Source organism: Ictalurus furcatus, chromosome 27 (genome assembly GCF_023375685.1).
Source record: "Ictalurus furcatus strain D&B chromosome 27, Billie_1.0, whole genome shotgun sequence".
NCBI lineage: Eukaryota > Metazoa > Chordata > Actinopteri > Siluriformes > Ictaluridae > Ictalurus > Ictalurus furcatus.
In genome coordinates this window covers 15,614,920-15,641,211 of record NC_071281.1, presented here as the reverse complement: position 1 = coordinate 15,641,211, position 26,292 = coordinate 15,614,920, and the positions used below count along the sequence as shown (strand labels likewise).

Sequence of the window (26,292 nt, the reverse complement as noted above, 5' to 3'; positions counted from 1 at the left end):
GGGATCAACGCCTCAAACATTGAAACACTGAACCATTGAATAAATTGACCAAAGCCTAGACGATTCCAACCAATTTTTATGCTATACGGAGTTTATGAGCCTGTAGACTGGGATGAATCCCAAATGGCTTCCTGCTCTCTACATGCATGCACTTTTAAAACCAAAGCATAATGGCTTGGACATGCTACGTAGTATACAGTAGGAAGGCTAGCTGCAATTTAGCTTGGTAGCTAACACCATTACTAGTAAGCAGTTAGCTAGAGTGCTACCTTTAAATAGACAATATGTTATGGAATATGGAGTTATACTTTGTAGCTGCTCTGATTTTACCAATATGTCCATGTAGCTAATCCACAATAAATGTATTCCTCTGTATTATAATCACCTCATTGAATTCTCGATTCTGATTGGTCAGAAGGTGTTGAAGTGTTAATTTTCTATAACAGCATCTCTGACAGTAGATCCTTGTTCTAGACTAAAAATGCTGTATAATTGTTGATATGTTAATTTTTTCACTTAAGAGATGTTTATTTAGCATTTACGGAAGGAGCCTCCAGTGTCAGCATCAGAGCTAAAGCTGTAACAGTTTCAACACCTTTTCGGAAAGCTCCAGTTGACGTACGTGAATGAAAAGAAATCAGACTTTCTTGCAATAATTTTTTTTTTTTCTCCCAAAATTTTTCATCAAAATCCTTGGGTAATCTTTGAGTTCTGGATAGTTTGTAAAAAGAAAAATTCCCCCCACATTCTCCCCCCAGAAGTTCAAATGAGCTGAAAGTTTGAAGTAAGGATGTCTTTATTTTTTTATTATTTTTTTTTTTTAGTCTTTAATAACTAACAAGGAGACATTGAGGAAATATATCATACAAAAGTATGGCTAATATAATCTTTGAAATGAATCGACTTTCTTTCAAATAAATATTTGTGATTGTTATTTTAAATTGCAAACAATGAAACACGAAGAAGTGAAATGCGTCATACAAAAACGATGGCTAGTGTCATTAATAATGGAATGTGAATCATTTCCTTTTCTTTAAAACAAAAGATTGTTGTAAAATGAACAGTCCTAGTAATGGTGCGAAAGCCAGGTGAGTCTATGGAAATGTGTTTATTCTATGGACAGATTATAAAAAGCAGATGATTCGATTCTTAAGCAAAGAAACAACAAATGAACTGCTGCCATTAGAAACGAAAAAAGTCAACAACAACAAAAAAAAATAGGAGATGCACTATGTGACGTTTGCAATCCACAGGTCAGTTTACCAACAGAATTTAAAGCCTTCCATATTCAAACTCGAACAGGTGATGTGGAAAAATGTACACCTTCCGTGTAATGTCTTCATCACCGTATTCTTTTCTTTTTCATTTTTTTTTTTTTTTACAGCTGGCAGAAAATACTTTCAATTTTTTCCCCAACTTTTGCTAGGACTTTGCTAGGACTCTTAATTTCACCCTTCACTTAAATTGCCATCAAGGAACAGTGTAAAAATACATGAATCATTAAAACACTAGCTTGAGTCCTTCACTTTTTTTTTGTTTTGTTTTTTTTGCAATTTCTCCTTAAAATATCCTTAAAATATGCACTTTTATTACACAAAATGAATACAAACTTAACAGAAACATAATTTAAATTTTTGAGGTAAAGACAAATACATAGATTTTTTTTTTTGGAGTGCTATTTATACACACATTTGAGCCAGAGTTTTTTTTATTTTTATTTATTTATTTTTTTGAGGAAAAGTTTCCTCAGCTCATGTGCAGCAGGATTGGGAGTTTTCAGTTTTGAGTCAGTTGACAGAAATCTGCTCACTGGCAGTATGTTATGTTCTCTCCAGTAATAAAAGTAAGTTCTTCTTGTTTTGCTCTCTCCGGAGATGTGGAAAGTGGAGATTCTGTGGTTCCTCCCTCAAGGTTCTTTTACAGAAACATAGTTAGGAGAAAAGGAAGAAAAGTTGTATTGATATATTGTCCAGAGAGCAGTTGATCTCCTCCGCATTGTGTTATAAGCTGCGCCTGCATGTTCAGGTTCCCGTCTTTACAGTTCAACAATACTTCCAATTTGTATGTCATCCTCCATGGTGTCAAGTCAAAAGCTATCAGAATCTTTCTGTTTAGAGCTTTCGTAATGTTATCACCAATATTGGCCTCGTAAATAAAGCTTTGCTATAAAAAAAAAAAATCCGCCTGACCCAACTGTCTCTATGCCATCAATGTGCCCAGAAACTTTCTCAAAGATAGAGATTAAAAAGAAAAAGAAAAGCACACACAGAAAAATAACAATCAGGCACTCTGTCCCTTCATAGCTCTGCCTATTTTATAGACAAATTCGGGGCAATAGCCTTCGGTTCCTTTTCTTTCTTTCTTTCTTTTTTATACACGTGTCTGCATATCCATCTAGAACAAAGGACAGTTCTTTGTAACATTCTTATGTTATTCTTACACACTTCTTAAGTGCAACTCGAAAAAAAGCAACTTTGAAACGATGCTTTTTTATGTCTTCTCTCTCCAAGTTGAGAATGCAGGATTTTTTTTTGTAGTTAGTAGATACTGACTTGTGAGAGGACTTGGATCTGAGGCGGCGGAGGCGGTGGTTGCGGACTTCCAAGCGACGCCGAATGTGGCGTTCCAGGCGAGTGCTGGACGGGCGAATGCGACTGCTGCTGATGCATCTGATGCATCTGTTGCATCTGCACGTGTTGCATTTGCATGTGCTGATGCTGATGCTGTTGCATTTGCTGCTGCTGTTGCTGTTGCTGCTGCTGCTGCTGCTGCTGCTGTTGCATGTGATGCTGCTGAAGCTGCTGCTGCAGGTGATGCTGGAAATGCTGGTGCTGCATCTGCTGCTGAATCTGCTGGTGGTGCATCTGCTGCTGCTGCATCTGGTGGTGCTGCAAATGCTGCTGCTGCATGGCCGCATGCATGGGCGGGCTCATCTGCGACGAGGACATCTGGCCCAGCATTTGCGACGGCATGCCCGGTGCCATGTTTTGGTGCGCCACGGTGACCGAGGTGACGACGTGGCTGTTTCCGACGCGCATCTGAAGCGGTTTTGGGGCGATGGCTCGAGGAAGGGCTTGCTGCAGGGCCTGGGAGGCTGAGGGCATGGAGGGGTGCTGGGAGAGAGGTGAGGAAAGCGGAGAGGGCAAAGCCAGGCCGGGGGAGAGGCTGGTGGAGGCCAGGGTCTGCTGCACCGAACGGATAGTCTGAGCTTCAGCAGACTCTGCTGCAGCCTGAGAGAAAAAGAGGAAGAGAATTTGAATAAAGAGATCCAACTCAAGAATAGCACAAAATCTACTTTTTTCGGGTTGAAAAATAAAACACATCATCTGTTCCTTAAATCAATTACCTATTCATCGTTACCTACTTTAACACCTTCATTTTGATCTCTCATTGGATTTGCAAAGTTCTCTGAAAAAAACACGTGATGTGGCAACTGCATCTCGGTAATGACTCGCTACTGTATGTATGCCTATCAAATATGCAAATATCAGCAAATAATTTAGCAGGCATTAACAGATATGCTAATGCCACAGGCTAGCAAACAGATCCTGGGAATTAATGAGGTGTGCTCATTAGCTGCTTTCACGACCTGCTATCTTTACACCTCTACTGAGAGAGAGATGGAGAGAGACAGAGAGAAAGAGAGAGAGAGAGAGAGAGAGAGAGAGAGGGAAGGAGGGAGGGGGGAGCAGAAGATCTCACCTTTGACACCAGACTGGCACGATAAGCAGCAAGAGCTTTCAGATACTCTTTCTTGGCTGCCTCGGTTTTGCTTTTGTAAACCTGCAGTGATGAAAAAAAAAAAGAAAAGAAAAAGTAAAGCCGTTGTGAAGAACAGGCAATAAACAAATGCGGCATTTTCTCAGTAACTTTATTTACAAAGCACCTTTCGTACGTTTAAAATGCAGCTCAAATTGCAATGAAAGAAACAAGAAAAAAGGAACAAAGAAAGAAACAAGAATTGCAAAGAAAGAAACAAAAGTTTAAATGTTAATAAGGGGTGCCAATAATTCTGGAATTACCTATATTTTGTACCTAGATAAGATTTATGTTCTCTGAACTACAGAATCTCCCACACAAGGCTAGACAATTATATAGACTACAATCAATGTCAATGCAGACATCTGAATATACAACATAATCATGTTTACAGCACTCATGTACCTGTTTCTGCTCCTCTCCCAGACCGTCCCACATGGACGCCACGATCTTGGAGACTTCCCCAAACGTAGCGTTGGGGTTCTGACCCTTAATGGCCGCTTGGGTGTCTCGAAAGAACAGTGCATACGCCGAGACGGGCTTCTGAGGCTCGTTAGGGTCTTTCTTCTTCTTTTTCTTGGGAGTCTTGGGCTTTTTTCCAGCGTCTGGTGCTGGACGCTTTTCACCAATCTGTAAGGAAGTGTGGAATGAGAGTTTGGCTTTATAAAAGCTAATTGTGTGAGTTCAACAAGATCAGAAATAAAATCGAACAACATATACGCTCAATCCTGAAAAGGAAAAAAAAAAAAAAAAACAGAAGGCCAAAGGGAGAAAAAATAAAGTATGTTTGCTCTAAAGTGAGAAATAGTAAATTTTTGCATAATTTTTTTTTTTTATAAGAATGGCCTTTGCTATAACAAAACGTCAAATAAGGTTCTTTAATTTCATAAATATTATTTTAATACAATATAATATATTAGCCTATTTTCTTAAAGAGTGCCAATAATTCTGCATTGTACATATGCAGTATGTCATTCAGAGTTGTGAGCAAAAACTCCACAGATAATAGGATAAAAAGCCTAAGTCTGAGATCTCTATTGTCTCTACATTCCATTTCAGCTTTATCAAATTAAAAAATATAACAGAAAATTTTTAAAATGGCGTTTCAGAAAAATGACGACTTTTTAAGGACACATAGAGACCCTTTGAAAGACTAGCAAGAATATTCCAGTACTTACTCAAAGAAATCAAATAACTTCGTCGTATCGCAAAGGTCAAAGGTCACTCACCTTACTCCCATCGTCCTGATCGTCTTCGTTAATGGAGCTGGATGGAGATGGTGTAGCCGACTTGCTGGCCGGCGGAGACGGGGACGTGTGGGTGATGTTCGGTCCGGTCATGTTGAGGCCGAGCTGGGCGCTCAGCTGCGATTGGTTGATAGTGGTCAGCTGGTTGCGTGACATCATCGCATTGGGGTTGTTCATGTTGATGATGGAGCGCATGACCATGGTGGGGTTTGGTGGGTATTGACGCAGCTGAGCCTGTGAAATACCCTGTACAAAAAAATAATAATAAAATGAATAAATAAAATAATTAAGGAAAAAAAAACAATTATCACTCATGTTAATGTTCACTGATCTGTGCTTTTAAAATATTTATTCATTTTAAATCCCTAGAAGCATTTTAGTGTTAAAAGAATGCATTAAAATCAGTCCACAAGTTAGAAAATTCGGAAAAACCCCAATCCTCAAATCATCCACACTGTGGCTATAAAGCAGGCTTCCAAAATGTCAGAGGGAAGAAAAAAAAAAAGACACGGAGTAACAAAATCCTGTGATTTATTTTATAAGAGACGTAAGTACGGGTAATAATGTACTATATATAAATAATATGAAATTGCTCACTAAGTAGACGCAGCTAGACGTATAAAATCTCGATTCATGTCTTTTATCAGCCGTACTTTGTGCCAGAAAGGACCGCTGGGATATTTCTCCTTAAGGACTGTAAGCACTCTTCTGGGAACCCATCAAAATTGCAAAGCCACAAAATCAAATTATGTCGAATAACTATTCCAGTAAGTCACTCTGCATTTCTGCAGCCAAATCAAAATCCCATACGCTTCAGTGCAGTCCAGTGTACTAAAGGTTACAGCTCATAGTGCGCTGGTGATGAAGCTGCAAAATGATTCCGCAGTGCATGTTTGGTGATGAAAATCTATCAGCTGGCAGGTTTCATACATCACACTTTGACTGCCAAAAAGATGGGAAAATATTTCTGTATAATATGTCTATATATCACCGAGCTCAGATTAGATTTGAGAGCTTATGGGTGACCTCTCCCTCTCTCTCTTCGTATAAAACTCCAAGCCATGGTTATATATAAAAAGAGGCTGGTGATGGAATGACAGATTATAGATGTTATAACTTGTTTTGTGGGCTTCCGGAACAGTAAACATAACCATCAATGGATAAAATATACAATGTTTCATTCCTCAATATGTAAAAAAAATGCAAGTGTTAGCAAATTGGTGTGGTATAAAAGGAATAAAACACTTTGGAACGTGCTGTTATTGGAAATAATACATTTTGGGTGTATCCCACTGTGGAGGCGGAGTCTGTATAAAAGGAAGGCGGAGCCGGAGAAGGCAAGTGGTAAGGAGTGGGGAATGTTGGACTAATGAATGTTCTCTGTTTCAAAACGAGGTGAGGATAAGCGAGGGAGAGACATGCGCTTCGAGAGTGTGAGAAAGCACAACGCCAAGTGTGCGCTGAGAGTTTGTGTGTGTGTGCGTGTAAATAAAGAAACCCAAGAGCGAGAGAAAAATAATAACACGTGAGAGTGTGTCAAGCCTGCCTCTGACTTCCTTCTCCTTGCCACCTTTAAAAAGTGTCACACCCACCACGAGATCTGATTATTTGCCTTGTAATCTGTAAACTGTAATCGTCGGTTGATTCAATGTGCAAATGCAAGCTTAAATAGGCAAATAGGTATGGAATAAAAATAATCAACTGTGGTTGTATCACATAAACAACGTCGGCGATTGTAAATTGTAATCGTTGGTAAATCGGTGTGGTATAAGACGAGTAAAAAAAAACATGCTGTTGCAGGAAAATAGACAACTTCTGCTCATCGCGCTGCCACATCTTTGATTATTTACCTCATAAATTGTAATCGTTGTTCTTGTGGGGTTTCGTTCAAATTGCTGTGGTATGAGAGGAATAAACCACTACGGATCGTGCTGTTATTGGAAAATAATCAACCCACCATGACATCTGATTATTTGCCTTGTAAATTGTAATCGTTGGTAAACTGGTACAGTATAAAGAGGAATATAATACCTCATGATGTGGTGTTATAGGAAAATAATCGAATTAGGGTGTATCCTACTACCACATCTTTGGTTATTTGCTTTGTTGTATTTTATTCTTTATATAGCTGTAACTGGGAAATTTTCTCTTAACTGTGTTTCTTCAGAAGAGAAAGTGAGAGACAGAGAGAGAGAGAGAGAGAGAGAGTGGTGAGTGCTGGGGATAAAGTGAAAGAAAGTGTTTCGCATTGATTGAACTGAGAGGGAAATTACAGCAGCTGCCAGTCTCATACTGCAACATGATTAAAGGGCAAAAAAGGAAAAAGAAGAAAAAATACTGCTGCAAAACCAAACCAAACAGCCTCTGAGGAGAACAAGGTGATATTCTTTCATATTATCATTCTGTCTTTATTTTTTCTGTCCTTCACACTCTCTCTCTCTCTCTCTCTCTCTCTCTCTCTCTCTCTCCATTTGCTTTGCCTTCCCAGAGACGCCAACTCAATCTCCCCTCTGTGTCAACACATCACAAAGTCTTGCACTTGGCCTTATTGCACAGATCTGTGAAAGCAACTCCTACAGAACACATTTTCACACACACAGATTGGATTGTCCATCTTTTATTCCCTCTGCACCTTCTCGTGCCAAATCAACTCCCTATGAACACATGACGAGGCGAATGCAACATCTGCTAGTGTTTATTAGAATCAATGTTTAAATAATAAAAAAAAAATCGTGTTAAATAATAAAAGAGAAATGGCTTTTTTTTAATGAAATTCGCTAATGGGGAATGACAGAGTCGGTATGCGTTTTAATTCATTAATTCGGGCTCCAGAAACTCATCTAGAGATTAGATTTTTATGTGTGTGTGAGTGTGTGTGTGTGTGTGTGTGTGTGTGTGTGTGTGTGTGTGTGTGAGAGAGAGAGAGAGAGAGAGACAGAGAGAGAGAGAGACAGAGAGAAAGGGGGAAAGACTGCGATTTCATTAGCTCTGACCATCTGTGTAACAACTCATCAACACCGTCCCAGTGGTGACACACACCTAACAGCCACCAAACACAAATGGAAAAAAAAAAAAGGGAACAATTCCACTTGCACTATGTGTACAGTAGAAAAGCGCGCCATATGGGAGGAAATTAAAATCTTTTACAGGATCACAGAAATATTTTAAGCTAGTTTTAATTAGCGATACATAAAAAGGAAAAAAAAACAATCTATTTTCGATGCACTGAGATTCTCAGTTAAAGGAGTGCGCTGCATGTCAAAAATCTGTTGTGTGTTTTATTGAAAAAATTCACTTCAAGATTTACAATGCGATTATTATGCGATCTTGTTCATGATCACAATAGAATTACTAAAACACCTGGGGACTTGCTGTTATTGGAAAATAATCAGTGCGTGCGATGAAGCTACTGTGTTACTGTTACCACCCTGACATCTATTACAAAAAAAAAAAAAACACCATATGTTTTTACCCATTTATAGTTAGTGTACATTTAATGTCGTGAAACATCCACAAAATAATTCATCCAAAATAAACGTTCTGTTCTAACTTCAATTATAGCCGCAATAAAACAGACGTTCGCTCAGCAGCCTCTCCTTTTTCCTTTCTCTTGAGGTTAATAATAATAATAATTTAAAAAAAAATGCAGCTCATTTAACTGCAAAAAGCCAGGCTGTCCATCCTGAAGACTTCCCCGTGTTGGAAAACTCACCTCTTTATCTCTGGCCGTTCCAAATCTCTGACACTGGAGACTCCTTCCATAAATTCTAAATAAATATCTCTTTACAGAAAATTCCATCATATCCATGATTATAGGAATAACAGCACAATTTGAATCCATTTATTATGAGTCTTCGGTTATGTTTGTATCTGCCGTACAAGTGAATTAGTTGTTACTATAGAAACGCTAATATATTACAACACGCAAGTTCATATAAACCTGTGATTTGTAGCTGATGGTCAAATCAAATCGTGACACACCAAAAGACTTACAAAGTCCTAATAATCATCCCAGGAGTCATGTTAACAACATCAGTGCTCCTTCCTGCCCTTTATTTGTTGCTCCAGAGCTTTGTAAGTCTTGTTCCAGTAAATTTGGTACTGTACATGCTGACACTAATATATTATGTTGTGTTATTTTCAAATTAAGACACAATTCTGACAATATAACAAAAAATGTATGCAAATATGTAACACTTATTCTAGAATTTTCTGTACTGGATATTCATTCTGCTGGAAAATAGTACAATCCAAGCAGCTGAAGGTTACAGCTCTTGCTGTAGGACCCGCAAAAGAAGCTCCGGGGATTTGAACTGACCCATAATCGTTTGATCACAGAACCATAACCAATTTTACCAGAAAAAATAAAAAATAAAAGAAATTATATATATATATATATATATATATATATATATATATATATATATATATATATATATATACATAAAAATTAAATAAGACCGCAGACAAAAGAAAAAAGGTTGATTTCTGTGCATTGCAGCCCGAGTTGGCTAATTTGCTAAGTAGAAATGTAGATGTTTAATGTCACAGTAGTCTGACTCGTGGGGTGCAAGTCAATAACCAATCTGTTTATTCATGTCCCTGCTGCACTTCTGCCATTTGCATTTTGATTGCAACTTTGTCTGTGGCTACAGCTCATATCTTCAGAGATGCTTTTGATAGTCTTCATAAATCTGCAAATAACTTCTTATCTAGAGAGCAAAGAGGCCAGATGTGTCCTATGCACCCTGCTGAGTTTGTGTGTGTGTGTGTGTGTGTGTGTGTGTGTCACCATATAATCACACAACCCAAGCTAGAGATCTCCATCAAGGGCTTTAATAGCTTCAGCTACTTGCATATAGAATATTGATACAGATTCAAAGTAATGTTCTCACTAAGCCACAGAAGCCCTATGTGGAATTCATATACTGTATATACACCAATAAGATGTGGTTTCAGCATGAAATTTGAATGAATGTCTAATAATTGAAGTATAAAATCTGGTGTATTATCAGCTACATGTCTTTATCGACCTTGTGCTGCTTCACATGGTACTGTATATTCTCTTACATGCTAAGCACTGATTAGCTATCTAGTTATTTATACGCTTTTATTATTGGGCAATTTTTTTTATTATTATTTTTTTTTAAAAGTGCATTCTCTTCAATTTCATAGTATATGAATATAAACAAAGAATTCTTCATTCAAATAGCTAAGACAGCTATAGCTATGTTGTTGTTTCTCAATATGGCAACATGCTAAGTATATTTACATTGTGGTTTTAGTCATACAGTGTCTTTTCTTCATAATTTGCCATGACATCTGAGGGGAAATGTTGATATTCCTGATATATTTGTGTTGTTTTCACTGTCTGCCTTTACAAGTCTATGTAAACAACTTAGCTAAACAATTAGCTGAGCTGTTAGCTCGAATCATTAGCTATTTTTACAATCCATATTTCTCTCACAAGTGTTCCAGCAACTTTTACTTACTTCAACTGTGTGTTGTGTTTTAACTCTTTTCAAAAGCTCAACATTCACAACTTCCATTACCTCAGAGATGAATAATTTAGCAGAAAAAAAAAAAAAACACAAACTATACACATTACATGTTCCACTGGCTAGCTAGCTGAACTTAGTCCTTAGCCCAATTTGTTAACCCTGGGGTGTTCTCAGTTTTCCCTCACAACAGTGCAAATTCTAGCAACTTTAAGTACTTAAATGGTTAGCATGTCATGTTTTTGCCCATTTCCTTCATTACCTCAGAAATGACCCTCCAAATCTGGTTAATTGTTCATATCTGTGTATTACTAACATTTTTCCAGTTATAAATGACTTCATGACTGCTAGCTAGCTGCTACCTAGCTAAACCTAGTCATAAATTTTCCTGTCCGTGTTTTTGTTATTTAACAGTTAGTGGTTGTGGGCTTGCTCATTTCAAGACGATGAATTGACAGTTTCCTTTGTTACCTTGGAGATTAGTTAAAAAATTAGCAGAGGAAACAAACTCTACATATTTTACATGTGGTTAATTGTTCATTTGTATTATATTGCTAATATTTATCCAGTTATAGACTACTAGCTAGCTAGCTAGCTGGCCTGCTAATCCGGTCATTATCTAGTTAGTTTTTGCTTTTTTTCAATCCTGTTTGCTGTCCATTATTATGTTGCCAAGCAACAGTGTTGTAGCAAATGTAACTAGTTAAACTGAATTGATTGATTTATTTAGTTAGTTCGTTTTTTTGTGTACATTTCAAGAGCAGAACATTCACAATTTCCTTTATTTCTCACCTCTGAGATGAATAATTTATCAAGGAAAACACAAACTAGACAGATTTCCAATCTGGTTAACTGTCCATGTGTAATGAATCGAATATATTTATCCAGTTACAAACAAATGTATGACTACCTAGCTAGTCATTAGCTAGTTTGTTTTTCATTCATGTTTACTGTCCATATTTCTGTTGTCAAGCAATTATGTTCAAGCTACTTTAACTACTTAAATGGTGTAACTACTTACATTTTTTGGTTATTTCAAGAGCACTATTCATTATCTCAAAACTTATGAGTAAATTAGCAGAGAAAACCCATTTCAAATTTGATTAATTGTCTATTTGTACCAGTAAATGTATTCCGTTCATTCATTTTTCATCCCAAAGCATAATTTAGGCTATGCAAAAAAAAAAAAAAAAAAGCTTATATAATGGTGTAGATGGTAATTTTTCATAACACGGTATACAGCTCAGGCTCGGTCGACACAAAAGGCTCTGAAAGCGCAGCGCCTAAAGGAATCTGACATCACACAATACTCCACAGCATTCATGTCAAACACCAAGTCACCTTTGATCGATGACTGTTTGCTTCTACTTCAAACACTATCCAATCCTCTTTCATCAAAGCCTTAACCACCACCAGGGAGAGTGGTTGTTACGGCCCCCAAAAAACATGGACCACACTCATGATCGCACAAACACTCATAAAAAAAAGAAAGGAAAAAAAAAAAAAAACACAGACATCCCTTTCTGTCTCTCTTTCCAAAATGGAAGAGGGTTGAAATTTAAAGAAGCATGTGACAGACTGGTCTGAAACGATACTGCGAGCTGAACTGGAGAGAGAGAGAGAGAGAGAGAGGGGGGGGGGGGGATGGGGGGTTGCGAGTTAGTGGTGAATTTATTAAAAGCATCTTGGTATGAGCTGTTCCACACTGAAAAGAATGTTAACAAGTTCAATTTCCATTCAATCAGCCTCACAGTGCTCTTGGAAATGTTCCATTGGCAGAGGAGGAGGAGGAGGAGAAGGGGAAGGAGGAGGAGGAGAGGGGTGAGGAAAGGATGGGGGGGGGGGGGCATTTGGCTGAAATCATCTATATGGTAATTATAAGGATGATTCTGTCAGTAACTTTGGCCAGCGTGAAAAGGTCAGCTCTATTAAAGATAGTTTATCAGCTCTTTGCACATATTCACTGCACTGCTGCCATTTTAAACCAACACAATTTGGCTTTATTTTGCCAACCGTTTTTTTTTTTCCCTTCTTCTTCTTCTTCTTCTTCTTCCTACCTGTGGTGGTCTGTCTTTATATCTAATACAATAAAAATGGATTTTTGAATGAATCCTTTTTAGTACTCTTTCTGCCATTGTCTCTCATTTTCCATGCATGTAACATCGTTACATACTGTACATTTTACAATAAATCATAACTAGAGATGTATCGATACCATTTTTCCAGTGCACGCACACGTTTATCGGCAATACTGGCGATACTGAAAATAGCAACTTGCGGTCCTTACTAATAAGCAGTCAGAGACATTTATTGAGTCTGTATCTGTTTCCATGGTTTAAAAATGCACACATACCGTATGTGTGTTCATGCACTTAAGTTACTCGACTCATTTAAAAAAAAAAAAAAAAAATTTAATAAACATTAGCTAGTTGCTTTTAAATGAAGTGTATTCTTTGGCTACGTTAGTTACTTTGATCGAGTAGGGTTGCAGTGGAGAAGAGTGGATTTCGTTCCACTTCTGAAAACCGTACAGCCGTACAGTCATTGTATCATAATCCCTCATTGTCAATGACCCATAGCGGCTGATCGTCACGAACGACATCCCGGGTAAGAGCTGTCATTTTCACTCACCTCGCATTGTGTGTTGATATTTTTTCTCACCTAGATAATGTTGTTTGTGGCTGTGCGCTGTTAGCAATGAGCTCCTCCTTGTATCCTGTGTAAGATTTTATCAGGTTACATGTATTATAGGAAGTGTAGATATTTTCACAAAGCTTAGCTTGCGTCCAGATTGCTGTCGTTTCGTGTCGTCTGTTCGTTAGTGCAACAACGCAAACATCGGAGCATTATTCGTTAGTACAAGTACAAGTAGTTCATGGTATCGGACGAATACCCGATACCGATATCGGTACTGATGCATACTGATCATCAACCTCCAAACGAAAATTCTACAACCGCTTCCCTCCTTCCATCTGTGCTGGGCAGGTATTTAAAACTTGTTCGGCATGATTTCATTTTGAGTACCGTCTGAGAAACCAAATTACAGAATCAATCACGCAGAAGGTCAGTCTGAGACTTCATTAGGTATTGCATGCCTGCATCGATATCTTTCATTTATGAGTGAGCCGATACGACGTCACAATGGTGCTAGCGTAGAAAGTGTGTGTGTGTGTGTGTGTGTGTCTGAGGAGGTAAAGGGTGGAGGGGGTGGGGGACATGAAGGTGAAGGTGGGCAAGAAAAAAAAATCCACTTTAAGAAACTGATGTACAACCAATGTCAGAACTACTCAGGTTGGAAGGGAGATAACAGAGGGAGAGAGAGCGTGAGAGAGAGAGAGAGAGAGAGAGAGAGAGAGAGAGATAAACAAGGGACAGAGAGAGATGAATACTCTACACACTTTCTTTCTGTGCCACTATTCATATTTTCCATTTTATAAACCGGCCTGCTTGACAGCAACTCGTCACTTTGTGAAGAATCATGAGTGCATCTATGGTGAGACACAAATAACCTATTAAAACCCTGAAAAAACATTAAACTGTCTGAGAGAATCGAATAATGTTGTCATTTTCCACCATATCACTCTTGATTTCTCGATTCTGATTGGTCGAACCTGTTCTAATGCGTTATCGTTTCTGTAGTAACTTACACAGGGACTTGGATCTTGGACACTCCACATAAGATGTAAAAATAAATAAATAAATAAATAAATAATAAATACCAAACATGTAATTGTTTGGTATTTATTATTATTATTAATAATAATAATAATAATAATAATAATAATAATAATGATAATAATAATAAATATAATATATCGTTGATTATTTTCTTATAACAGCACATCCCGAAGAGTTTTATTCTTTACAAATAACACTTCACAAATATAAAATGCGCTTTCGCATACGATGGACCGTATATGAAGTCAAAGAAATACAAGTTGGAAATGTGATGCAAGCCGGCATTCATGCTGATGTTTACTAAAGCTAATTATAAAAAATGATTCACATGATTAAAAGTGATGTCCAAAATAAATTCTATGTAGTCTGTTTAGACACAGCTAAACACAGCTGCTTTTCTACAAGATCCCTTTCAAGTTTAGATCCCTTTCAAAATGACCCGAAGACTAGAATCAGTCCCTTCAAGATTTCACGATTTTCGATCGCAGACATGAATGACAAATCAAGCAAACGCCGCAATATTTGGAGGAGCTTGGTTTGTTTTTGTTTTTTCGAAATCACTGCAGATTTTCTGCAGATTCGGGCCAAAAGGCGTCATGTGACGCCATCACAACATGCATTCGGCCAAAGTCCTCTTCGATTCACGTGCGCCAAACGTGAGTGCGGCTAAAAGGTCTCGATTACCAACAAACATCACTGTTGAAGGCCGTGCAAAAGAATTTCGTGCGATTGCAAGTTTGGCAAATCAAGTTGTTTTCCGGAAAGAAAAAAAAAAGAAAAAAAAAGAAAAAAGCACAAAAAAACTCAGTAGGTTGCATCAGAATATATTGATTTATTTTTTAATTAAAAGCCACAGCAAAATCAAACATTTTTGCCCGCAACAATCACAAAAAAATGCTAAATCCTGTACAGAGTGCTTAAAAATCTTTCAAACAGAGCAGTTGATCTGCTATTAAACAGATTTCATACTGAAGCGTTAAACTTGTAAAATGCTCTTTTTTTTTTATTTTATTTTTTTTTAACAGAATTCTTTTCGTTTGGACTCCTTTAAAGTCATTTACGCCAAGTCACTTGTGTGCACACTGAATAAAAAAATAAATAATCAAACTCGATTTTTTCAGTTTTGTTAAATGCAACACTACTGATTTTTTTCTGTCAGCTGGTACTGAATCATGATAATATACAGGATAATATACAAGTAGTGATGACTCGGTCTTCATTTCGATATGGTTTTAAAAGTACAGGAGCAAAGAAAAAATGTCACTGAACTGGCTCATGTACAGCATCGGGGTTTTTTTTTTAGGGAGGGGAGACTCTGAAAATCAGATTGCCCTCATGCTGAGAGACGAGAGCGAGATTGAAGCGAGAGCGAAGGGAGATGTGGGGAGCTTGTTAGGGGAAGTCGATTAAATAAATAATGACTTCATGTTCAGGGCCCCCGCTAGCCGCCTGAAGAACAAGAAGCACATCTCGTTGAATTGGGCTGGGAGTGAGGAATTAGCTGAGTTAGCATAAGTAAGTGAATACTTAGAGAATGTATTAATAGGAGATAAATAAATAACACGAGGCTAATGGAGCTAGACTTGGAGCAGGGACTGTATAATGTTTTGTTGAACGGATTTATATTAACACTGTTGAATGCTTGATTCTGATTGGTCAGAAGGTGATATTTCAGTGAAGGTTCCTGTACAGAGCTGAGTTGTTTATTTAGCGTATATATGGAAGGAGTCTCCAGTGTCAGCATTTTCGAACACTCTTCGAGACAGAGTGCTTTGCTCTTAGCGGTTTCTCAGTAACACGACAAGCTGCATTTTTTTTTTTTTCCAATAACTTCAAGAGAAATAAAAAAATAAGCTGGTGTTTATAGCTGCTATAATCTAACTCATAACAAAAACTAACTTTTCACAGATGCTCCATAATGCAACTATAAATGGATAAAAAGTACAAGCAAAAATATATTATCGTTGCAGAATAGCTGTCCTATAAGACAAATAAAACATTTTCTGCGATGTCCTGTTATTGGAAAATAGGCCACTCCTAAAGTTGATTATTTTCCTATCACAGCGTATCCCATCATGTTTTATTCCTTCCTTAAAAAGCATTAAGCTCCATCAGGAGCTGTAATGTGTCATATTGTCAAGACGATTGATGGTGCAGTGATGTAATTTTGGTTACTTTGGCAGCCTGTCATTGAAAAGCCTATTAGATTAAAAGAATAATGTGCAGCATAGGTAGTGGAAACCATAAGGAACACATCTTGAGTGTGTATCACTTTTCTAATCCAATATAACCCCATGTACAACTCAGGCATGTTTCAAATCAATGCGAGTTCACAGGCTTTTGTCTGAGCAACCCAGTAGGAAGAATGAGGATCAAATTGCATTCGTTGTGAATGTTTCAGGAGAAAAATGGCTGACATGACAAGCGAGAGAGAGAGAGAGAGAGAGAGAGAGAGAGAGAGAATTCAAGCAGAAATGCAGCCTGGTGACGTTTCTGCATAGAGGAATAAATGTTTGAGAATTAGATTTAATCCCTTTCTAGTGCTGTGAGAATAAGCCTGTAATTGTGTCAAGAATCTGTTTTTGCACCAGATGTAGACTCGTCTAACTGACCATGAAATGGTTTTCTTTTTACATGCCTGAAGCAAGGAACAGCAAGGAATTATTATTATTTATTTTTTTTAAAAAGTCAGTTTTAGCATTTCTCTATTTAGAAATGCAAATGAATCGATCTGAAAACACAAGATTCGAAAATATGAACTGAAACAAACTCAAACGGTCTTGCGACCAAGACATTAAAAACTAAGGAAAAAAAAAAATGTGCCCGGAATCTCAGTTCTTCTGACCTTTTGTGCTTCCTTATATATTCATATTTCGGCGACAGAGATTTCATTTCTGTAACAGCAGCATTTAATATAAATAGTCTCACTGTGACATTTCCCTTTCATACTCCTCAATGCATTTATATTGCGCTGGCATTTAGGAACCACTCCTCTTTTTTTCTTTTTTCTTTTCTGAATTGGCCATCACAGCTCAATCATAAAACATTATGGTTATGAAATGACAGAATGCCTGCACCACATGTCTGTCCAATGTCACTATTCATAACAGTGAAAGGTGAAAGCAATATATTGCTATACAGTGTTGACCTTTTTGAATCGTCTCTTTATAGCTCTATACGTTATCTGGGCTGTTGGCTAACGATTCTCTTTACAGATCGGCTTCTGCGGGTTTATGAATGATAATTTGTTGCATAATTGTGCTTTTATTGGCGCTAAGTGTGCTTTCATTGTGGCCTATGGACATATTCGCATAACAAATGCAACCATGAATGTTGTACGACGTATGTACTGAATACACTCAGTGTATCAACGTGATCATGCACACACTTACAAATTCTTTTTTTTTTTTTAAAACAAAAAAAAGAACAAAGAAACCATGACCCCTGTTGCCTTATATGCCTTATAATTCATGTATGGTGACCTTTTTATCTAAAAGTGTCATATGTAATTAACATAATATTGATGTAAATCTCATATTTATATGTATTTACATGTGAATATAATAATATTCATGACTGCACTTTAATGTGTGACATTTGAACCACCTTGAAGCTATTGTTCAATGCATCGCCGATCAAACACTCACCACAGGGAGGCCATTATTGATGCCCACTCCGTCCTGCTCCATCATGTTCCTGGAGATGGTTATGGAGGGCAGATCCAGGCTCTGAGGTGGGAACTGCGGGGTGAAATGGACTCGCTGAGGGTTGGGATGTTCAGGAAGCCCAGGGAAGGACGAGCCCCCATCGTGGAGACCCAGGCCGGACTCAGTCTCCGGAGGAGGAGTGATGGGCGGGATCTCAAACTCTTCATCTCCGAGACTTGGAGTATGAAACGTCTGGATGAGAGAAGGAACAACAAGAAAGAAAAAAAAAGACAGGACAGGAGGTAAATAATAGTTCAAGATATACATAATATTAAACGGTATTATTTAACTGATATTTCTTGTATCTTTTCTTTAACTCTAACTACTATAACAGTATGCTCCGTGTATTTTACCGTTAGCGCTGTGCAAATTATAGAGATTATCCGAGGCCTCTGAGTCCATAAAGCTTATTATAGCCAGCGTGCCAACCAACTACTGTGACATCTGACCCAAACCACGTCTTCTGGATTGTTGCGATTGGAGACGTGCTAAGCCGAGCAATTTCAATCATACAAAAGGCATTAATATTCCACTCAAGGAGTCCATTGGTGGAGAATATAGCATAGTAAAGGAGACATCATGCCATGGATATCATTCTGCCATTAATAAAGCAAGCAGCCATAATCAAGACTAGTTCATATAATGCTGGAATGATGCTCAGAAACGTTTGTTTTTTTTTTTTAAAAAAAAAAACAAAAAAAAAACAAAAAAAAACCAGGCTTTTAAATATTTCTCACATATGCTTTCACTTAGTTCAAAAATGTTCAGCTTTGTTCCTAACGCTCACAGCCGTAAGTCTGCTCATCAAGCTGCCAAATCCTGCAGCCTCAGAATTAAACTCCACCGTCACGCTTAATTTACTTAGTTTGACTTCTTGGAGATGGAATTCTTCAAGTTCTTACAGTTCTCTCCATCCTAGCAGCCTTCCAGTACTTTTTTTTTGTTCTTTCTCTCCATCTGCCTGTCACTCCTGCTGTCTTTCTCTCTTGTCTCTCTCTGGGGATTTCTCTTTTCTACTTTCCAGCACCCAGTCTTTTTTTATCTCTATACCTACAGCACCAGCATTATAGATGCTCTATCTCCAGTCTCTCAGACTTCTTGTATGAGATTGAATTTTGATTTGCTTATCTTAAAGTGGAATTTTCCTGTAAAATATCCCATGAGTTAATTAGTTAAAGACTTTATAACCTAGAGGATGATTGTGTGGTGGTGTGAGAAAATCCTGTCTGATGTTGCTGTGGATGAATTCTGGATGGATTTTTGGCCAAAATGTCTAGAACATATTTTGATGGTTCAGCTTTAAGAACTCAGAAATATATTTCACCAAAATGATGTGAAAATGTTTTTTTTTTTTTTATTATTATTGATTTTCTAACCTTGCCTTGGCGGTCTTCTTACAAAGACCATGCTGTGGAAGGAAGCAGTTTAACTAATGCAGGCTAAATGCCTAAAGATGTCTAAAACCTTGCTAGATAAGTGTGATTTACTCACACAGTGAATGTCACGCTTTGATCAAGTTGTCATGTAGTTACTTTCCATAGCAGACCAGATCTGATCTGTTCAGATTGTAATCAGATACCGACTGTCAAAATGCATGTGATGCTCCTGCGCTGCAGTCTGAATGAAACCTTTAAATGTTATTTTCCCTTATGGGGGAAATCAGACTTTAACGATAAGCGATATAACTTGTACTTGAAATGCATTCATAAGAGAAACATTTCATTGCGTATACAAAATATCAAAATTTCAGCATTTCTCAGGCCACTACACAGCACAGTATAGGGCTAAAAGTATATGGACACCTGACCATGTGGATCACATTCCAGATTTTTGCCCATTCAGCCACAAGAGTATTATTGAGGTCGGGCACTGATGTCAGGTGAGGAGGTCCGAGGTGCAGTCAGCTTTCCAGTTCATCCTAAAGGTGTTCATTGGGGTTGACGTCGGGGCTCACTTGAGTTCTTCCAGTCCAACCTTAGCAAACCATGTCTTCATGGAGCTCGCTTTGTGAACAGTGGCATCGTCATGCTGGAACAGGTTCGTGCCTCTTAGTTCTAGTGAAATCTCAATGCTATGGCATGCAAAGACATTCGAGACAATTGTGTGCTTCCGAATTTGTGGGAACAGATTGGGGAAGAATCACATATGGGTGTGATGGTCAGGTGTCCACAAACTTTTGGCCACATCGTCCATTTGGCCATTTAACCTTGAAGGAATGTGATGATGAATGACAGGTCGATGATTTACATCACTCTTGAAGGTCGCTGTTAGGAGTCTCCGAGGGGGCAAAAAAATGTATTTGAAGTTGATTTGGATAAGGAAATTTCTAAAAGCAAATGAGAATGGGCGTGTTCTAAGTCACAGACTTGATGTACGGCAAGATTATTGTACTACAGAGTGATCCGAGTGAATTTCTGTCAGAAAGGGTTCCTAGAGGAACCCTTTTAAATTAAAAGGTGAAGAATTGTCCCCTAACTGTCTAACCTTAAATAGTCTAATAGTGTAATAAAACATTAATCCAGTTTAGGCCTGACCATTTCGATGTAATAAAAATACAAATATTTTCAATCATTTGGAGTTTGTAACACACATCTATCCACTTGATGGCATATATAAATTATTACAAATAAAGGTGAAATGTATTAAAGTAAATGTTTTAGCGATTTTGAGGCCTAGTTACTTCCAGGTTTGTCTGGTTATGATCTTTTAATAATTCTAGTCGGAATTTTTTGGCCTCGCTACTCTCCCGCTTAATCTCCATATCTACTGTATACTTTAGTTCACGATAACCTTGTTTACTTCAGTGTCTGTGTATTCCAATCATTTTGCATTGATCTCGAACTGCCCTGCTTTGTGTTTCTAACCTCTGTTTTAACTTTAACTTTAACCCTAACACTAAATTTAAATGCTCTAGTGAGGAAGAGAAAAATCTTTTTCTCTTTATCAAGGAAAACCTTGAAAAAAAAAAAAAAAACCAGGAGAGAAAACTGATGCATTGCCTTGTTTTATGGAAAGTAAGCTTTGTTTGGAAAGATTACAGACTTTTATGATATATAAACCATATTCTTAGGACTCATAGTGAATCGTGTGCGTGGATTTTGCTAATTTCCTAACTCATTCGCAATAAAATGATTTCGCTCAGTGGACATCAAACCGCTTCAATCTCATGTCTGCACGTTTTTAATTTCAATTTTATTTCAATTTTTTTTTAATTCTGATGGACTTTGCCAAACTATACTGTCTGTTTTTATTTTTATTTATATAATCAATCACTGACATACCCAAATGATACGTAAATAATACTGTCAATAACGTACATTTTTTTTTGTTTGTTTGTTTTAGATAATATTCTTGTTTCATTCATCTTTAATAATAATAGTACACTTCACTGTATTATGAGAGACGGAGAGTGAAAGAGAGAAAACTAAAGGAGAGAATGTCAGATTGAAACAATGGGGCAAAAAAAGGAGCGAGAGAGAGAGAGAGAGAGAGAGAGAGAGAGAGAGAGAGAGAGAGAGGAAATGGGGGTATTCTTTTGCCTTGCCCCATGACCTTTCTCTATGAATAAGACTTGCGTTGCCAGCATGTTTCTACAATAACAATGAGAAACAGAGAGAACGAGAGAGGGACACACATAGAGAGCAAGAGAGACAGAGAGAAAGAGCAATGGCCTTTGACCTAAATCTGTCTAAAACACAGCACACACAACATATAAATACGCTTATGACCTTTAGGACTAACTAGTAACAAAGTACAGGCTTGGAAAGGAAAGGAACAAGAGAGAGAGAGAGAGAGAGAGCGAGAGAGAGAGCGAGAGAGAGAGTTTAAAGAGAATGATATCACTGTCTACAATGACTCGAGTTCTTCTTTATCTCCCATTGCTAATGATCATCCAAATTAACATCTGCTCCAGGAGACATCGAAGGTGTGTGTGTGCGTGTGTGTGTCTGTGTGTCTGTGTGTGTGTGTGTGTGTGTAAATGAGAATCGAGACACATGCAGTGGGGGCATGTCTGATGTTGGGGGATGTCATCTGTCAGCACTGGTGTGCTGGTAAGAGGTGCCAGACTGATTGTGTGTATGGTGTGTGTGTGTGTGTGTGTGTGTGTGTGTGTGTGATGAGTCAGTCCGGCTCTGTTAACGGTATTTTAACCCATAAATATAGAATACAGAGAGAACAATACAATATATAATACATTCATCCAATGTTCCATCCATCCATCTACTTATCCATCCACGTTTTCATCCACCCGTCTTACCATTTATCTACACACCTATCTATACATTTATCCACCTATCCTTCCATTTTGACTCACCATCCATCCATCCATCCATCTTTCTATTAACCTAGATCTAGATTTTTATTAATCCATCCATCCATTTATTACCATCTATCCACCGACCTAATGATCTATCCATCCAGCCATCATTCTATCCATTAAAATTTCTACTAATCCATCCAACCATCTATCTATGCACTGATCCGGTACCTATCTATTCATTCATACATTCATCCATCTTTCTATTTAACTTATCCATCCACTTATCACCATCTATCCACCTACCTAATGGTCCATCTAGCCATCCACTTATCTATTCATCCACCTACCCATCCTTCTATCCATTCAAATGTCTATTATCAATCTACCTATTATCGTCTACCTATCTATCCATTGATCCAATATCTATCTATTCATTCACCTACCTATCCATCACCTATCAGTCTGCCTATGAATTCATCCTTCCACCCATCATCTATTCATCATTTATTCATCTATTTCTCATCTATCCATGTATTCATCAATTGCTCCTCCATCCATCCACCTATCTATCCATCCATCCATCCAACCATCCATCCATCCATTCAGATTTGTATTGATCCAACTATTGACTTATGGCCCACCCATGCATACATTCATTTTGATATATATTCTCTATATATCCATCCATTCATACATCCTTTCTCTCCATCCACATATTCACTCATCCTTTCAGCCATCCATCCATCCATCCACTCACCCATCCATCCGTTCATTCACCCGTCATCTTTCTATTCACCTATCCATCCATCCTCCGTACATCCACAATCCACACACGCTCCATCCACGCAGTGCTCTGCACTCACAAATATACAGATCATGAAGTAATATCCAGAACGTCTCCATGAACTCGGTAATCTAATTCGGCAGAGCAATAACCAGCACTTGTTAGAAAAGCACTGTGCTGCAATTACTGCGTCCAGCAGCATGCTGGATCGATAGCATGGAGCTTCCAATGTCAGGAGAGCAGAAAAAGCTCTACTCCTCAAATGACAACACTGTGGCTCAGAGTCTTGCAAAACTGGCCTCCATAAAATCCATCACAACATATTTATGAGCAATTTGAGGAGGTTAATTTGATTGTACGTGACGTGGGAATCTAACCGATGGAACGAAATGTGACTGTTTTCCTGCCGAAATGGAGGAAATAGGAGCTTCTATAACAGCAGCCTTTATTTATTCTTGCTTTACAGTATATGGATATTGTAATACACTTCACCTCAGTGTGCCCATGACTTCAGTGTACATTAAGGGTGTAACCATGTGACGGTATCTGTTTACTGCTCTAACTATCTGGAGCTGTATTAGGACTTAAAACCAAAAAGGGAGTGGCCTAAATCTGAAGGTTTTTTTTGGTGTTGTTTTGTTTTAAATATGTTTTTAAGTCATTTAAATATGAACCCTACACCTGCGTCCCTTGAAACACTGGGAAAACCCACGGGTAGAAATTCCAGCACTGTCAGGATAGTGTATGAATTGTCTGACAATTCCTCGCTAGGACAGTGGTTCTCAGCCAGTGGTGGCTCAATGGTTAAGGCTCTGGGTTAGCGGTCAGAAGGTCAGGGGTTAAAGCTCCAGCACCGCCAAGCTGCCACTGTTGGGAACTTGAGCAAGGCCCTTAACCCTGTCAGTTCCAGGGGTATTGTATCACGGTTGTCCCTGCGCTCTTGATCCTTACCAAGCTGGGATGTGCGAAGAAAAGAATTTCACTGTGCTGTAATGTACATGTGACAAATAAAAGCTGCTTCTTCTTAACCTCAGCTATATCCTTCCTGTTCATAATTGGTCAAAACTTTGTGCAGTTGGTGTTTTTGTTTGTGCCTCTCCATGATATTATATAATGAATTTAGTCGGTTTCCAAAAAGACAAACCAAATAGTAGCAACATTTAAACCACTGCAACCCTGACCAGGCGGTTACTAAGGATGAATAAATGAATGTTGTGAATGCATCACATCGCACTGCATTTTAATGCTAATGAATGTAGTCTTTGTTAGTCCTGCAAGCTTCATATCATAGCTTCATGGCTTCATGACCGTGCAAGAATGAAAAAAATCTAAAGTTAGTCCCATGGGATCCCATTCTCAATGCACACCTCTAGGCTCAACCTGAAAAAAGAAAGAAAGTCATGTGCCTCCTACTCGTATCTGTTTCAATCGTATATGTCTCAATAAGTATCTGAATAATAGAAAATAGCTCTCTGCCAGGTACAGAAATCACTCATCTTGTATCTATTATGAACCTGAGTGATGAAGCAGAGGTGAAGGAACTGTAAAAGCCATAATAATAATAATAATAATAATAATAATAATAATAATAATAATAATACATATGTTGTCTTAAGAACTCAATTTCACATGTTTGGTCATCTCTGTCACAAGGAGAAGCCTACAGCCAAGAAAAGGCAATAATGTGCACTCATACTAATACAAAAATATGCCTTTTTCTGTTTATTGTAAAGACCGAGGTATCTAGTTTGTTTATTCTGGAACCACTGAAGCTCTCTCTGTCTTTCTACTGACATTTTAAGTAGATTAAGGAAGCATTTGGGTACAGCAAGAACCCATCACATTGTCAAATTACACTGCACAGAACAGCAAAGTCTTCCTAATGTCTCTTCCTAATGTCTCTTCAGGTCAGGTTTCAAGAAATAAGATACCCACACATACCCGCACACACATGCACACACACACACAGTTGTTCCTTTTTATAAAATAAACATGAAGTGGTTTTAAAGTAGATCCATGTTTCTGTGTTTAATGTCTTTGGATATGAAACTTAGTATGACACTATGAGCACTCAAAAACATGCACAGACGCATTATCAGTACAAAATATGTATATGTGTGTGTGTGTGTGTGTATATATATATATATATATATATATATATATATATATATATATATATCAGTTTTCTGATTATTGAAGCATCTCCTCACTCCTGTAGGAGAAAGGTACACAGGAAAGCTGATAGTCTGGGGATGGGCTGTACCGTGTGTGTGTGTGTGTGTGTGTGTGTGTGTGTGTGTGTGCAGAGCAGTGTGTTATTGGGAGCAGATCTCATGTAATACATGAGAAACAGTTGCTCAGGCTCAAAGCTATAAAAACCAGTGCAGTATCTCATCTTACAATGCAATCACGTAGTGTTACTGAAGCAGGTTAGAGCCGCTGCGGTGGAGAATTTATGATATATGTATTTCAGTCAGATTGGAATGATGGAGGGAGAGAGAGAGAGAGAGAGAGAGAGAGAGAGAGAGAGAGAGAGAGAGCATGTCAAGGAAAAAAATAGGAAATGCTGTGAAATAAACAAAAATAATTTTTCTTTCTTTATGGGTTTGAAATGAACTCTTATTGTATGTGAAATTTCACAGATAGGGAGACAGTGAGGTGAGAAATGAGAAAATATATGTTTTTTTATACTTTATGTGTTGCACTTAAAAAAAAAATTCAACTGATTCTTGGTGCATCCGATTTTCGATTTGTGGAGCCTAAATTCAGAACAAATAGCTTTTGTATTTTCATAAAATTTACATATCCAAAGGCAAAGAAATTCACGTTTGAATATTTAACGTCACGTTTTCTAGAGCTTTACCAGCCAGTCTAAGTCTATCTAAACATCTTTCTTAAGCTTTCTGTCTAAATGACCCTCATGTTTGACTCTTCATAAATGTGCACTGTAGTTTATTTTCACATATTTTGTAAAATATTTAATAATTCACTGATTTTATATATATATATATATATATATATATATATATATATACACACACAAGCAACAGGTGTGTCCTAAAACTGATATTAAGCTGCATGGAGTTATTAATTTTATAAAGTTTTATATGGCTCAATCCCACACTATGCAGTGAGCATATATAGTGAATAGGAGTGTATTTTACAGATTCAAGACATTGTACCTAAATACAGATGTTTCAAAAATGAATATTTAACAATAAATACTTATGTTGAAAAAGTTAAATACTTATGTTGATTTTAGCTTGTGATTCTCTTCATTCATAGATACTGCAGGTCTACACTGTCTGGTGAGATTTATCTTCAGTAGTATAGCCCAGAAAACTGTCTTTGATGCAAA

The 26,292-nt window shown here is 37.7% G+C and overlaps 1 protein-coding gene across 1 annotated transcript in view; it reads right to left on the bottom strand.

Annotated features, from left to right (window-relative positions):
* Nucleotides 1-313: 313 nt before the first annotated feature.
* Nucleotides 314-26,292, bottom strand: part of tox3 (TOX high mobility group box family member 3) — a 67,770-nt gene continuing 41,791 nt past the window's right edge. Inside the window, exons 3-7 of the mRNA XM_053616723.1 lie at nucleotides 17,830-18,081; nucleotides 4,989-5,252; nucleotides 4,165-4,389; nucleotides 3,703-3,783; nucleotides 314-3,230 (exon numbers count right to left, since the gene is read on the bottom strand). Coding sequence (XP_053472698.1) covers nucleotides 2,538-3,230; nucleotides 3,703-3,783; nucleotides 4,165-4,389; nucleotides 4,989-5,252; nucleotides 17,830-18,081 — 1,515 coding nt within the window. The 3' untranslated portion in view covers nucleotides 314-2,537. The remainder of the gene's footprint in view (nucleotides 3,231-3,702; nucleotides 3,784-4,164; nucleotides 4,390-4,988; nucleotides 5,253-17,829; nucleotides 18,082-26,292) is intronic.